General features: G+C 46.1%; 1 protein-coding gene across 3 annotated transcripts; it reads right to left on the bottom strand.

The window, feature by feature from the left end:
• Positions 1-250: 250 nt before the first annotated feature.
• Positions 251-13056, bottom strand: vezt (vezatin, adherens junctions transmembrane protein). 3 transcript variants are annotated; one of them, XM_069139815.1, is made up of 12 exons: positions 12941-13056; positions 11567-11704; positions 7263-7352; positions 6962-7146; positions 6563-6847; positions 5570-5716; positions 4968-5115; positions 4272-4639; positions 2816-3009; positions 2553-2668; positions 2194-2401; positions 251-1316 (listed from the first exon to the last, which is right to left on the bottom strand). In XM_069139815.1, the coding sequence occupies exons 1-12, from the start codon at positions 12974-12976 to the stop codon at positions 757-759; spliced, it is 2475 nt and encodes an 824-aa protein (XP_068995916.1). In that variant the 5' UTR covers positions 12977-13056; the 3' UTR covers positions 251-756. The 3 variants fall into 3 exon arrangements, with proteins under 3 accessions (XP_068995916.1, XP_068995915.1, XP_068995917.1); XM_069139814.1 differs by having other exon boundaries at positions 5570-5728; XM_069139816.1 differs by lacking the exon at positions 12941-13056 and adding an exon at positions 12484-12915 and having other exon boundaries at positions 5570-5728.
• Positions 13057-13262: the final 206 nt, after the last annotated feature.

The following is a 13262-nucleotide window of genomic DNA, read 5'->3' on the forward strand; positions in this document are numbered from 1 at the left end:
ACATACAAATGATGTATTTTCACCGCTTTTTTTTAAACTTTTTTTTTCCCCCCGATGGGACGAAATCTTTAATCGGTGTTTATTAATCTGTTCCTTTCTTACATTTCGCACTAAATCTATTCATCACTATAAATTTCATCCCCGTCCATCTATCTATTCCTATTCCTACATCCTTATCTCCACATTCATATTAACATTCATATTCTTTTTTGGGTCTTTAACTTTTGTTTACTTTGTTTGAGTAGATATATTAAAATCTTTTTTTTTTTTTAGGACATTACGTTTTCGAGCCAATAAACACAAACGGCCGAGCGGTCCGACCTGTTTTGTGTCTGAACGCACTCCTTCAGAGACTCCTGACTCGAACTCACACTGGAGTGTTTTAAATGACGGCGTCACACTTCAAACTGTAATTAAAAGCTTTTTTTTTTTTTCTTTCTCTTACACATTCCTTGCGATGCCGCTCTCGTGTTTCCTCCCTCTGATTGGCCGTGATCAATATACAGGATGTGGATGTCACCGGGCAAAACTGCGGACATTCTGGTCTCCTGACCTCGACGCCGTGAGGTCACGGTTTCGTTGTAGTGGTTCTGGTTCCTGAGTTGTAAACAGCAACGGAGCAGTAACGAGTCGTGGGCGGGGACGGACGGACGGGCGGAGTTTGATGATGTAATACAGACCCATCGATTAAAAGACAATCAGACAGTAAATGCAGTCTCTGCTCGGCGCTTGTTTAAAGCAGCCGGGGTTCAATGTCTAGTTCTTCTTCTCCTCCTCTTCTTCTTCCTCCTCCTCCTCCCCCTCCTCCTCGTCTTCGAACGTCTGCTCCTCCATGTTGATGAGCGAGTGCGAGCGAGCGGCCACCTGCGCGGCGAGGGTGGAGCTGAAGATGAGCGCCTGCGATCCGTGGATCTCCGTCAGTCTGTCCATCACGGAGACGGTGGGGACTCTCGGCTTCAGGAAGCAGTCCAGGCCGTTCTGGCCTTCCCCCTCCCCCCTCTCCTCCCCATCCTCCTCCACCACGCCGTCGTATTGGTGCAGCTCCGACTCTCCTCCTCCTCCTCCTCTGCTGCAGACCGAAGGTCCCTGTGACTCCCCGTCCTCCACACCGCAGCTGAACTCCGTGACGGGGTCGGGCGTCGCCCTGCCGTCTCTTCCTTCCTCGTCCTCCCCTTCGTTTCCTGCAGAGCGCTCCGAAAGGTGGTTTCCTGCTTCGTCGTCGTCGTCGGTTTCCACGGAGCCCGCGGAGGACGGAGCGCCCGACGGCTTCGAGGCGCCGTCTGAGCTCTCGGCTTGACCCGAAGGCTTCACGGCAGCTGCAAAGAAACGCGACATTTAGAGTCACGACCGGTTTAAAGTTTTGACCTGCCGTTACAAAATCTGATCCGTTTTGATCCGGACGATCGATCAGAAGTCTGTGAGGAACCTTGAAAGGGCAACTACACCCTCAAATGCTCCTTTAGGCCTCCCTGTAGGAGACCAAGTAGGGGGTCTAGTAGCTCCATGATGAGGGAGGTGGAAGCTGCTTAATAATCTGCGCATCGAGAGTAATCCACTATTATTGATTTAAAGCCTCTTTTTTTTTGTCCGCAGTAAAGAAAATCAGTAAATACTCACATGTGCTGATTGATTGATTGACAGATAATTATTAGGCAGCTATGCTGATAAACAAGTTCTCAATCATTCCAGTTTTCCAAAAGATTTTCTGGTTTTCTCAGACTTCTGTGATGTTAAATTGATTATGTTGCTGCTATTTGAACACTGAACATCAAAGAGCAATTTAATCAATAACAAAAAAAAAATCATCAATAGCCTGAAGTGCAGCATTACGTTTCTCAAAAATATGAAGGTAGGTCAGATTAAAAAGTAAAAGAGGAGGGTTCATCATGAATTATTGATAACTACATTCGTTTAGAGACGTTAACGTCAGCTTATAAAATGAGTTGAAACGATGAATTAATGATTAAAGTTTTAAGTCGGCACTGATACGATGCATTAATTCAGTAATGATGGATGACTCTATTAAAAACTCGTGCATCATTAACAACTTTACATGCATGCGTTTCCTGCAGGTTTGTACGTACTGATTTTGTGAGCCGTCATCCCGATTATCAGCAGAATCACAGTCCTCCTTATTTTTTTATTTTCTTTAGCTAAAATCAGCCTCATTACAGGAACATATGTGGATCAGACCTTGGTCGTTGAAGAGCATCTGCTTCCTCTTCATCCTCTCGCCCTCTGACGCGCGGAAGCCCAGGACGGCTTTGAGCTCGGACAGGACGCGCCGGGACTCCTCCCGCTCCCGCCGCTGCCGCTCCCGCTCCTCCGGGGACAGCATGTCGGGCCACGAGCCTCCGCCGTCCCCGTCAGAATCCGAGTCGGACACGTAGGCCTCCCACTCCTAGTCGGATGAAACAACGGGTAGAGACTGACGGCGGGGCAGCGAATTATCGGCACACAGGGGGAGGGGGAGGAAGGGGCGAGTCATCTCTTCCTGTCCTTTTTTATTTTTTACAGTAACATACGTCACAAGGTGGACATTTTGATCTCACCAGCTCCTCTGGCACCGGGTCCCGGTCCAGGATCAGAGGGTAGGACGGAGGAGGAGGAGGAGGAGGAGGAGGAGCAGGAGGAACTTCAAGTACAGGAGGAGCGCAGTGCTCCGGACCTTCAGCACAGAGACGAGAGGAGATTTCACACGACTGCCAGGAACAAAACTAACATTCAGTGTGTGTGTGTGTGTGTGTGTGTGTGTGTGTGTGTGTGTGTGTGTGTGTGTGTGTGTGTGTGTGTGTGTGTGTTCGACCCTGCTCACCTGGACAGGCGTTGGCCCGCCTCAGCATGCGCTCCACCTGGCCGATGGTGTCCTCCCAGCAGCCGGCGCTGGCCTGCATGTGCGGCTGCAGGTGGTGCAGCCGGTCGCTGAGGTCCTGGTAGCCGTCCAGCGTCAGCTCGGTCAGCTCCTTCGACACCATCAGCTTCTCCAGGTCGTCCTCCAGGATGATCATCCTAAGGAGGAGGAGGAGGAGGAGGAATGTTGAAGGCCTTGTACCGATCAGTAACACAGCTACAGCTTCATACATGTATGTTTTGAATGAGAGCCCAACCAATACATCTGTAACGGGCTGCTGTTGGTCAATCACAGATATCAGCGTACATGTTGTCAGATATGAAAACTTTTTTTTTTTTACAGACTATAATCCAGAAAAAGACGCTCGGTGCAAAATTCCTCTAATTTAGTTTTTTTTTTTTTTTTTATTTTAATTTTAATGACATGTATTCAATGAAACTGTCAAATACCCATTAAATATGTTTTTTTTCGATACCCACATTTCTATCGATATATATCGTTATTGGAGGTTGTTTTTTTAATTTCCTAATATTGGTGACATCATCGGCCCCCTAATGTATCCGCTGTAGATTTTTCACAGCTTCTTGAAAATCCAGTCAAAAATTGGGTTGTAAAGAGCGTCGACGTACACGTCGTCAGTTAAAATCCTCTCAACCGCGACGCCTTCTTCTCATTAAAGCTTCAACAGACCGTTGTTAGAATAAAGCCTGGAGCCATTTAATCATAAGACGAATCAAAAGAGAGGTGGATGAATGCTTGTTCACGACACAAAAGGAATCCCACTGATAAGAGTTTGCTGCTCTCTTTTTTTTTATATTTAGCAAAATTTAGCAAAATGATATCATCAAAGCAACAATAGCAGCAGTAAGAGCTCCTTGCTTTGTAATAAAAGCTCGTTTTCATCAACAGCAGAATAATTATATGCTGCACATTAAGTCCAACGAACAAAAAGGCCTCTGAACTTTTTGTCTTTTTCAGTGAAAGCGGAGTGAATGTTGAGCTAGTTTTGTCTCATTCTGCTTCTTCGTGACTTCTTCTGTTATTAACGAGATGACGTTTTCTTCATGAGAAGCACGAATCTCTCCATTTAGTTAAAAGGTTCGCAATTACGTATTTTATCTTTCAGTCTTCTCGGGACTGAAAATTGAATGAAAAAAGGATGCGATTTTAACTAATTTGGACTTTTATCATGTTTTTAATGTGAATGTAACGTAGAAATCTCTATAAAATTGTCTCTTTTTTTGTACAGTGTACATCACTTGGCTGCAGTAACACATATTTAAGTTCTTGATGATGTTTTCTTTTCTGTGTTGTATTATTGCTGTGCTGCTGCACTGCCCCAGTTTCCCCGTTCTCCGTGTGTGTGTGTGTGTGTGTGTGTGTGTGTGTGTGTGTGTGTGTGTCTGTCTGTCTGTCTTACTCGCTCAGCAGGGCCTTGAGGTGCAGCTGCAGGCTCCGGATGGAGGTGTGCAGGGTGTTGAGCTCCCGGCACTTCTCCCGGGCTCGTCCGGTCCGGTCCGAGCCCGTCGTCCTCGCCTGTGTCTCGAAGTGCCGGTGGAAGTCGTAGCTGCGCTGCACTTCGCCGAGGCAGCTGGCCAGAGCGTGATGGAGGGGTTCGGTCACCGCGACGACGGAGCGATGCAGCGGAGGAGGAGGAAGAAGAAGAGGAGAAGAAGTGTCTCCTTTGGGTCGGGCCTCTTCCTGTTCTTCTATCCGGTGCGGTGAGAGGAGAAGAGCCAGCCGACGGAAACATTCGGAGCTTTGTCCCACCCACAGCTGGAAGAGCATCTGCAGGAGGACAAACAAAAAAAAAAAAAAACTCAGACGCATAACTTCATTTACAGCTTTAAGATCCAACGTGAAAAAAAAAATAAATAAAAATGAAAAAACCTTCATCACATCACCAGTAATATTCCGTCCTTTTTATGTCTTTGAGCATTCGCTCTATTTGAAGCTCTGAAGATAACGAGACAATCTGGTCAAAAACTAAATTTCTTCATACAAAACACAGCATGAAGTCGGACAGCGGAGAAGATTAAAACTGCTGCAGCCGACGTGTCGTCAGGATGAGCTTCGTCAGAGGTCTGAGCAGGTGTAACCCTCCCTCGGGCCTCACCTTCAGGGCGGGCAGGCTGTAGTCGTCGGTGAGCTCCTGAGCCTGCTCGTCGCCCAGGTGCTCGATGCCCAAGCCGAGGCCGAGGTCCTTCAAGGGCACCGCCGACACGTAGTTCGTCACGTTGTCGATCTCGGAGTTCAGCGGGAACGTTTTCGGGCGTTAAGGACAAACAACACTTTACCGTGAAAACATCTCTGGACTGTTACACGTGTATTTAGTTCATGTTGGTTTTTGTAAATAAGTTTATGAAGTTCTCTGTCATGTTTCTAATGCAATGTCATTTTCAGCGTTCTTAACGACTGTTATCTCCAAAGGTAATCATATTTCCTTTTTACATTCTTCAGGACATGTAGGAACAAACACAGATGAAGAAGCTAGATTGGATCACACCATTTCTACACGATGACACGTGGAAAAACAGTCAGTGGAAAAAGTTTGAAGCATATTTTGTTAATCTAAATTTTTTTTTTTTTTAAAAAAGCTCCTTTTAAGTGCCTTCACGAGTAATATCGAGGAAAAGATCAAAGTTTCAAAAAGTCAATAAAAACCCTAATAACATCACTAAAAAGAGTACCCCAAGTCCTTTTCCAGGTAAAGGATATGCCTTGAGCATGTGACAGGTGGCCCTGCGCGAGGCTCTAAAGGCCGAGCGGAGCGCCCGGTACAAGGCCTTCCTCAGCCCGATGAGCTGCTGGCCCCGTGGCACCACCCCCGGCCCCGCCCTGCTAAAGGAGCTGGCCGCACTCACCCTGTCGAGCAAACTTGACAAGTGAAATGTGATACAACTGTGGAGATGTCCCAGAGAGGCGGGGGGGCACACATACAACACTGAACAGCACGACACACAAACCGACGCGACGAGACTGAGCGTCGGAAAACAGGAAGACGAGACGACATCACATGCTGGTGAAGGTTTTTAATTATGAGTTTAGGATTTGGGGAAAGCTGATGAGGAGACTGATGCTACTCTCACGTACGAGGACGAAAGGGTGTATCATATCGTATCGTATCGTATCGTATCGTACCATTTCATCTCATATCATTTCAGTTCATATCATATAATTTCATATTGTTTCGTTAGTATCGATGAAGCCAACCGCCTGTTAGCTGAGCTTAGCTTAGCTCGAAGACTAGCTCTGTCCACGGGTAACAAAATCCTCCAACCGGCAGGTTTTGTTTCCTCCACACAACAGCCTGAGTTTAAAAAGGGGGATTTTGTTTCCTTTGGACAGAAGCAGGTCAGAGATTTCCCCATTTCACATTTACCTCACAAACATGAGAGCGGTATCAATCTTCTCATCTCACTCTTGTGAAGAAAGAGAATGAGTGTATTTCCCAAAACTACTAGAAATGACTTAAAATGATTCAGGAGCTACAATCCTGGACAGACAGAGGTTTTCTACAGATGATGCTGAAGCTACACAGGCAGGCGAACACACTATTTTAGTAAAACTACTAGGTTACAATACTACTAATTAATGAGTGAATTGATTGAGCAGGCGTAAAACAATCATAGACGTAACATAGTATAAAAGCTCCGAGTCATGATGTGGCTGTGTGACGGGTAAGGAGGAGGTAAAAGGAGGCAAACTTACAGGGTGAAGCCTCTGGAGATGACCTCGGTCTCCTGCACCAGACGCAGCGATTTCCGGGACAGCCCGGTCAGAGTCTTGCTGTTGTGGAGCAGACTCTGGAGCTGCGTGGCCCTGGTGTGGACGGTCCTCTGCATGCGGCCCTGTCGCCACAGCGAGACCCCCCTCAGCCCCACCCAGCCCAGCAGGGCCAGGCCCCAGGGGGCCGCGGCCAGGGGCCACAGGCCCTCAGACATGGAGCAGAGTCCCAGGAGGACGGCAGCCAGGCCGACCAGCCCCGCCATGTCCCTGAGAGAGGAGAGGAGACCGGGACGAGCGTATCAGGACATCTTCAGAGTTTTAGTTTGTGCTGGTGTTTCCATTATTTTGTCCACCCGCCGTGGGTCTGAGTGTTCGACGTACCATATGGAGGGCTTGGCGATGAGGCCCGGCCGCGGCAGGGCGCTCGCTCGGCTGGGCGAGCCGGAGGGCGACGAGCCGAGGGTCAGCAGACTCGGGTCCAACAGCTCGATCAGCTCCACGTCCTCCTGCAGCAGCACGTCCTGGTCCAGGATGCAGCGGACCGAGTACTGGCCGAACACGCCGTCCTGCGAGGAGGCGAGGGAATAATAAAAAATAAATAAATAAATAAAAATAAAAACGTGCGAGTGTGGCGGCTGCTTTTTCAGAGCCGGCGTTAGTTGCCGTTTCTCTTTCTACCCACCAGCTGCTGCTCCAGCTTACGAGACGCGGTCGCCTGGTGAATCGGGCTCCATCTCCACAAGGCCTCGGCCATTCTCCATAACCGTCCTCCCTGCCGATCACACATGGGGAGGGGGGGGCATTTAGAAAAAGTTTTCAAGTCGACTGGTTATCAACAATAATTTTTGCAAAAAAGTGACAAAATAAATTTAAAAAAATGACTATTAAGAAGATTAAAGAGTGGGGTGTTAATTATTCTGACATTTTAGGTTAATTATCTATAAAACTATATCACATTTTAAAATCAATGTAAATTCACACAACATAAACATTTATTTTTGTCCCTTCATAGGACAGAATTTGGGCACCGCTGCTCGAGTCTCAATAACAAGCTCACACACACACACAAACACACTCATGGTCAAAAGGAGTATCCCAGGAGACAAACTCTTTCAGGCGACAACAATAAGTGCAATGTGTGTTTGTGAAACGCCCGCAGGTCTCATACGGCACCGCTGTCGCACAAAAACCCACAACGCTGCTTCACTCTGCTGCATTTCTACTTTGGTATTATAACCACTTTTCAGCACAGATAAAACTCTCTTTTTTCATCCTTTCGACATAAAAAAAAGTCGACGGGGGGAGAAGGAAGGATTGATTTTTTTTGATGCACAACAACAACACACGTCTTTCGGAGAACACACTTGTGTTTCATTTCTGTCTGCCTTCGCAGCACCGGAGGCTCCTCATGTAAACAGTGCGAGATGTACAATCACCAGAGAGCGGTCTAAAAAGAAACAAAAAAAAACACTGACGTCTGGGTCCATTACAAACCTCAGGCTTTTCTCTAAATGTTTTTTTCCTTTTTCAAAATCCTAAAACAACCCCCGAACTGTGGAACGTCTTGTCATGAATAGGATTTAGTGTTCGCACTAATCAGCTTACGGTGGTTTTGGAGGCAGTAATGCAACGCTTTGTTATGGTGGGACTTTCTTTTTTTTTTCCTTTTAAAGTGTGTTGAGGCTTCAGTTCACTCTGTTTCTGTTAAAGTAAAAAAAAAAAAAAAAAAAGACACAAACAAAACAGAGAAGCATCACAGCGTCATCGGAAGTGTGTGTGTGGTGCTTTAGCACGCAGCACCTCTGGTTATTGATCCAAACAGAAACACAAGTGGTATTAGTCTAAAGGCCGCAGTCGTATTGATTACTGATTGTAAACTGAGCGTCAGGACGGACACACACACACACACATACACACACACACACACACACACACACACACACACACACAAAGACACAAAGTAGGCCACAACTCTGTTCATTCTCCTCTGTGGTATCAGAGCAGATAATCCCAGCAGAGACGATGATGTAAACACACACACGTCTACAGTTAATATCCGGGTTCGGCCTTGCTGATGCTCATCAGTATTCTGCCGCAGCTTTCAGACCCTCCGCTGACCGTCAGCATCTCAAGAAAACCCGACGTACAGATGTCGGAACAGGAAACGAGGCAGAGCGGCAGAGGTGTGTGTGTGTGTGTGTGTGTGTGTGTGTGTGTGTGTGTGTGTGTGTGTGTGAGACTGAGAGAGACACGGCACTGAAAAAACTAATCAACGACAACTCTCACTGTCGATTAAATGTTCAAAGACGCAAACCATTTGTTGGTTCCTCCTTCCTACGTGACAAATTTGCTGCTTTTCGTTGACTTGGATGATAATAAACTGAATATTTTGGGGGGTTTTAAACTGTCGGTTGGTCAAAATGTGCCTTTTGAAGATGTCGTGCTATTTCTGGGGAATTTTTATGAGAGACCTTTTAAACAAGTTTTTGATATTCTACAGACTAAATGATTAAATTAGACAAGCCAGATTGACTGGTTATGAAGATCATCGTTGGCTTGCAGCCTTACTTCTGTGACAAGAGAGGCTTCCTAATTAGAAGCCGTTGATTTGTTTTTTTAAAATTTTAATTTACTGAATACCTACGAAGAGTGACGCAACATTTCCCAGCCAATCAGAATTAAGAGTTTTCAGCGGCCACGAGGTGCATCTCTTTTAATTAAAATCTTAAAACAGAACTCTAAAAACAGTGTCAACAGTCAGATCAATTTACACGACCTCTAAAAACATATCCGGTCAAGGACACGCACACGCGCGCGCGCACACACACACACACACACACACACACACACACACACACACACACACGCGCACGCGTGCCCCGTCTGAGTTCATCAATCACAATCTGGTCATGAAAAACAAACAGCTGTCTGTGGACGTGAACAAGGTGTTGTTGGCTCGGCTCCAGCTTTATCTGTGGCTCCAGGAAACGGATCACAGAGGGACGAGCCGAAAGCTTTCCTGCCTGAACCGAGTCCCTCGTCCTCCCTCGTCCTCCCTCGTCCTCCCTCGTCCTCCTCACAACAACACAGTACCAGAGAGGAAGCATGACACGTACGGAAAGTTCCTGAACGAAGGAAACGCGCCACCGCTTCCTGTCGCGAGGAGGAGGGAGACGAGTCATGTGACCCCGAGCTTCCCAGGACGCATTACTGGTCCGACTGAATTACTCGCAGGTCGCCTCAAACTTAACAGTCATTAACGAGTAGGTTAACAAGAGAGCTGTTCGAACGCTCCCGAGTTTTAATCCTTTGATTTCGCAGTTAAAAGTGCACACAGCTCCAGGGAAAACACATGAGAATATCAACACACACACACACACACACACACACACACACACACAGGAGGAGGATGCTCACAGGGGCAGGAGTCATGTCACAGACAGAAAGCAGTGTGTGTGCTCTCTGTAATCGCATTTGGACGATACCCTCTAGAAACCCGAGCGGCGGCAGGAAAGAGATGAGAGACGGATCGTCTGATCGGGCCGAGCGGAGAGAAGAAAACGCCACCCGGGTCCGAGCGCAGGACGGTCGACTCGTCGCGTCTGCGTGTCCTCGTGTGACCGAAGCGAAGGGTGTTAACGCGGTTCACGTGCACAACAGCAGACGGTCTGTGGGCCCAACGTGGGTCACACTTCGGGATCGATAGTCAGATTAATTGGTTTCTGTCTGACTGCACGAGTCTAACAGCAGCAATCACACACACTGCCGTGGGTCAGGGGTGCAGAGGAGGATGGGGGGCCCCATTAGGGACTCATCTTGACCTGACGGGGTCTTGTTTGACAGACAGTTTTATCGATTGCTCGTATTAAATGATCTACAGCGGGGGCAGGGGGAGGTTCAATATTGGTTCATCTGCAGACTATTTTCTCAATTAATCAGCCCATCAAATGTCAGAAAATAGTAAAAAAAAAAAAAAAAAAAAAAAAAAAAATGCCTATCCTATTATCTAAGAGTCCTTATTGATATGATCAAATGTACTATTTTGCCCGACAAAGAGCTCCAAACTGAAGAATAATCGGTTTACAGTGAAATAGAACAGAGAAAATTAGATCATCTAATCACATTAGAGAAACTGCAACCAGAGACGTTTTGGTACTTTAGTTTAAAAATGTCAAAATCAGTAGATTAATCAACGCAGCTCCAGATTAACCCATTAACAAAAATAGATAATCTGCAACAATTTCCTAAATTAATTGTTTATGTGTTTCTTTGAGCCGAAATACCGAAAATGTACAATTTCACCATCTGAAAAGTGTTTGTTTACTCGTTTTCTTCGTCTTCACTGGCAGAAAATGTTGTCTATTTTGGAGAGTTGGTTGGATAAAACGATTTATAGGCTAATCCATTAGTTTATTAATCCCCCAAAAAATGTAAGAATCAGTATTGTTATTGAATTATGCAATCTGTAAAGAAATCTACCATAAATTTAAACTGATAAATATCTGATCATTTTCTAAAGTCATTACATGATGTACCGATGTAAAAAAAAAAAAAAAAAAAAAAAACTGTCCAGGGACTAAAACAGCATTTTGACATGAATGTTTATTGACAACCATATTGTTAAACCAATAAATAAACAACTATTTGTCATTGATCAAAGTAACAACCACGTCTCCAGAGATTTAAGAGATGCATTTTTTTTAGCTTATAAAAACAATTTTAAGACGAGACCATCTGATTCTTTTCACCATTTGATGATTGGGTGGATGATCATGGCTGCATGTAAATCAGGTTTAATGTTTATGTATGCTGGACGCTGTTGTGATAAACCTTGATATAAAACTAATGTTTTATGTTGAAGTCTGTGGGACCAATAAAACCAAACATGAGACTAAACTAAGAAGATTAGTTGGAGAAAACAGGGAGATTTCCTTTAGAGAGGAGAGGTATGTGTGGCGCGTTGTACGGAGGATGAGGCGAACTCACTGCGGGTTTCTGTGGATGTTCGCCCGGAGAGGTGAGGTCTCCCTCTTGTCCGCCATAATCCTCCTCCTGTGATGCCGTCGGACATGCCTCGAAGTCTGTGTGCCCTAGATCGTGCAGGTACTGGAAAAGAGGGGAGTTCTGCAACGAGAGAGACAGACAGGCAGGTTGAGACAGCAGTTGAGGAATGACGGAGGGTGAAATGAGAAGGAGAGAAAATGTTGCGATAGATCGTCAGTCCGATTCGGGCAGAGCTGAAACTCATCCTGATTTGTTGAGTTTTTTTTTTTTTTTGCCCTAGTTTCTCCCAGTGGAAAACCAAAGGGGTCCCGCTGATTCCCTGAGCTGCTCGACTTTCCTTCGGGATCCATCAGCTGGAGTCGAGTCTCCACCCTCATCCTCATCTCCTCGTCTCTCATCCACGCAGTTTAGTCTTTTTATTCTGGCAGGGATTCTGACAAATCTCCTTCACATGCGAAACCTGCAAATCATCCGACACTAAACACAGATGTGAGGACTATCTTTAAGAGCCTCTTCGGGGGAGGGAGGGGGGGGGCACCCATGAATTCTTCCCCTCCTGCATGGAAACTGGACATCCGAGTCTAGTCACAAGTTATCATGTTATAATCCTGCCTTTTCAGAGAGAGGGATAAACCAGGGCGACGCTTGTTCTTGCCCCAGGACCGAAAAAACAACAACAACAAAAAAAAACCCCAAAAAAAAGAGCTCAGAATTAAATCAACCATGCAATAAGCAGAGAGACAGACAAAATACACCGTGCTAAAATATGTCCAGAAGATGCCTGACCCAGTTCTCCTGCAGCTGTTGCAGGAAAAAGAAAATGACTCTGCTGTTGTATTGGGCGCCTGATCCAACCCAATCACAATGAACTAAGACTCCTAGAATTACATACTACTCACATGCATTTTCACACGAAGTCGCAGCTCATGTTGTCACCATCCAGATGTCAGGGTTTTTTTTTTAATTTTTTATTTTTTTCTTCCAGAACCGACGCATCGGACGTTGTCATCCCCACCCCACCTCGGTCTCCTAATAATGAAACACCGACACCAGTGCGCACTCCAGCCCGCCTCTCGTGACCGATAAAGCCCCTTCGGCAGGGAGTAGAAAGCGAGCCAAATATGTGTAATTTGTTCGGGACTGAGAAAAAGCATGGTAACAAGGGGCGGTCGGGTTTTTTTTTTGTTTTTTTTTGTTTTTTTTTTGCTTAAGTAAGAGGCTAACACGCGTACTTAGCTTGCACGGCTAATGAATCGGCCAACCTGAACCGCCGTTGTATTTACCGACGGACTCGCGCGCGATGACAAAAGCGTCGGTTATAAGTTTCGACGTGAAAACGGAGCGTTTGATACGAACCTCGAATACCACATCTTCGTCAAACTCCTCAGTCATTGCTCTCCGCCATCTATTACACGCAGCCCGTTTAGCATTCTGAAGTTGTAGGCGAGAAGTTGAGAAGTTGACGGTTAGCCGGTCGCTCAAACTTCGAATAAAAACTACACTTCCCACAATGCACCTCTTCTTTCCCTCCCCCCCTCCCTTTTTTTTTTTTTTTTTTTGTTTTCTTCCTCGGGGAGAAAACGAACCAAAAAGCCGCTCGTGCCGCTCTCGAGCGCCTCAAGCGGTCGCGAGAGTTTTTTTTTTTTTTTGTCGTCGTCCCGACCGTTTGGGAAAAGCC

The sequence above is a fragment of the Embiotoca jacksoni genome, unplaced genomic scaffold (genome assembly GCF_022577435.1).
Source record: "Embiotoca jacksoni isolate LCO1_2020_lvr unplaced genomic scaffold, fEmbJac1.0.p SCAF_86, whole genome shotgun sequence".
NCBI classification, from domain to species: domain Eukaryota; kingdom Metazoa; phylum Chordata; class Actinopteri; family Embiotocidae; genus Embiotoca; species Embiotoca jacksoni.

Coding starts and splice junctions, on each gene's coding strand:
- vezt (XM_069139814.1), bottom strand. CDS start 12,976: ATGACTGAGGAGTTTGACGAAGATGTGGTATTCGAG. Junction 6,848..6,961: donor ATCGCCAAGCCCTCCATATG/GTACGTCGAACA, acceptor CTCCTCTCTCAG/GGACATGGCGGGGCTGGTCG. Junction 5,116..5,569: donor ACCTGTCACATGCTCAAGGC/ATATCCTTTACC, acceptor ACGCCCGAAAAC/GTTCCCGCTGAACTCCGAGA.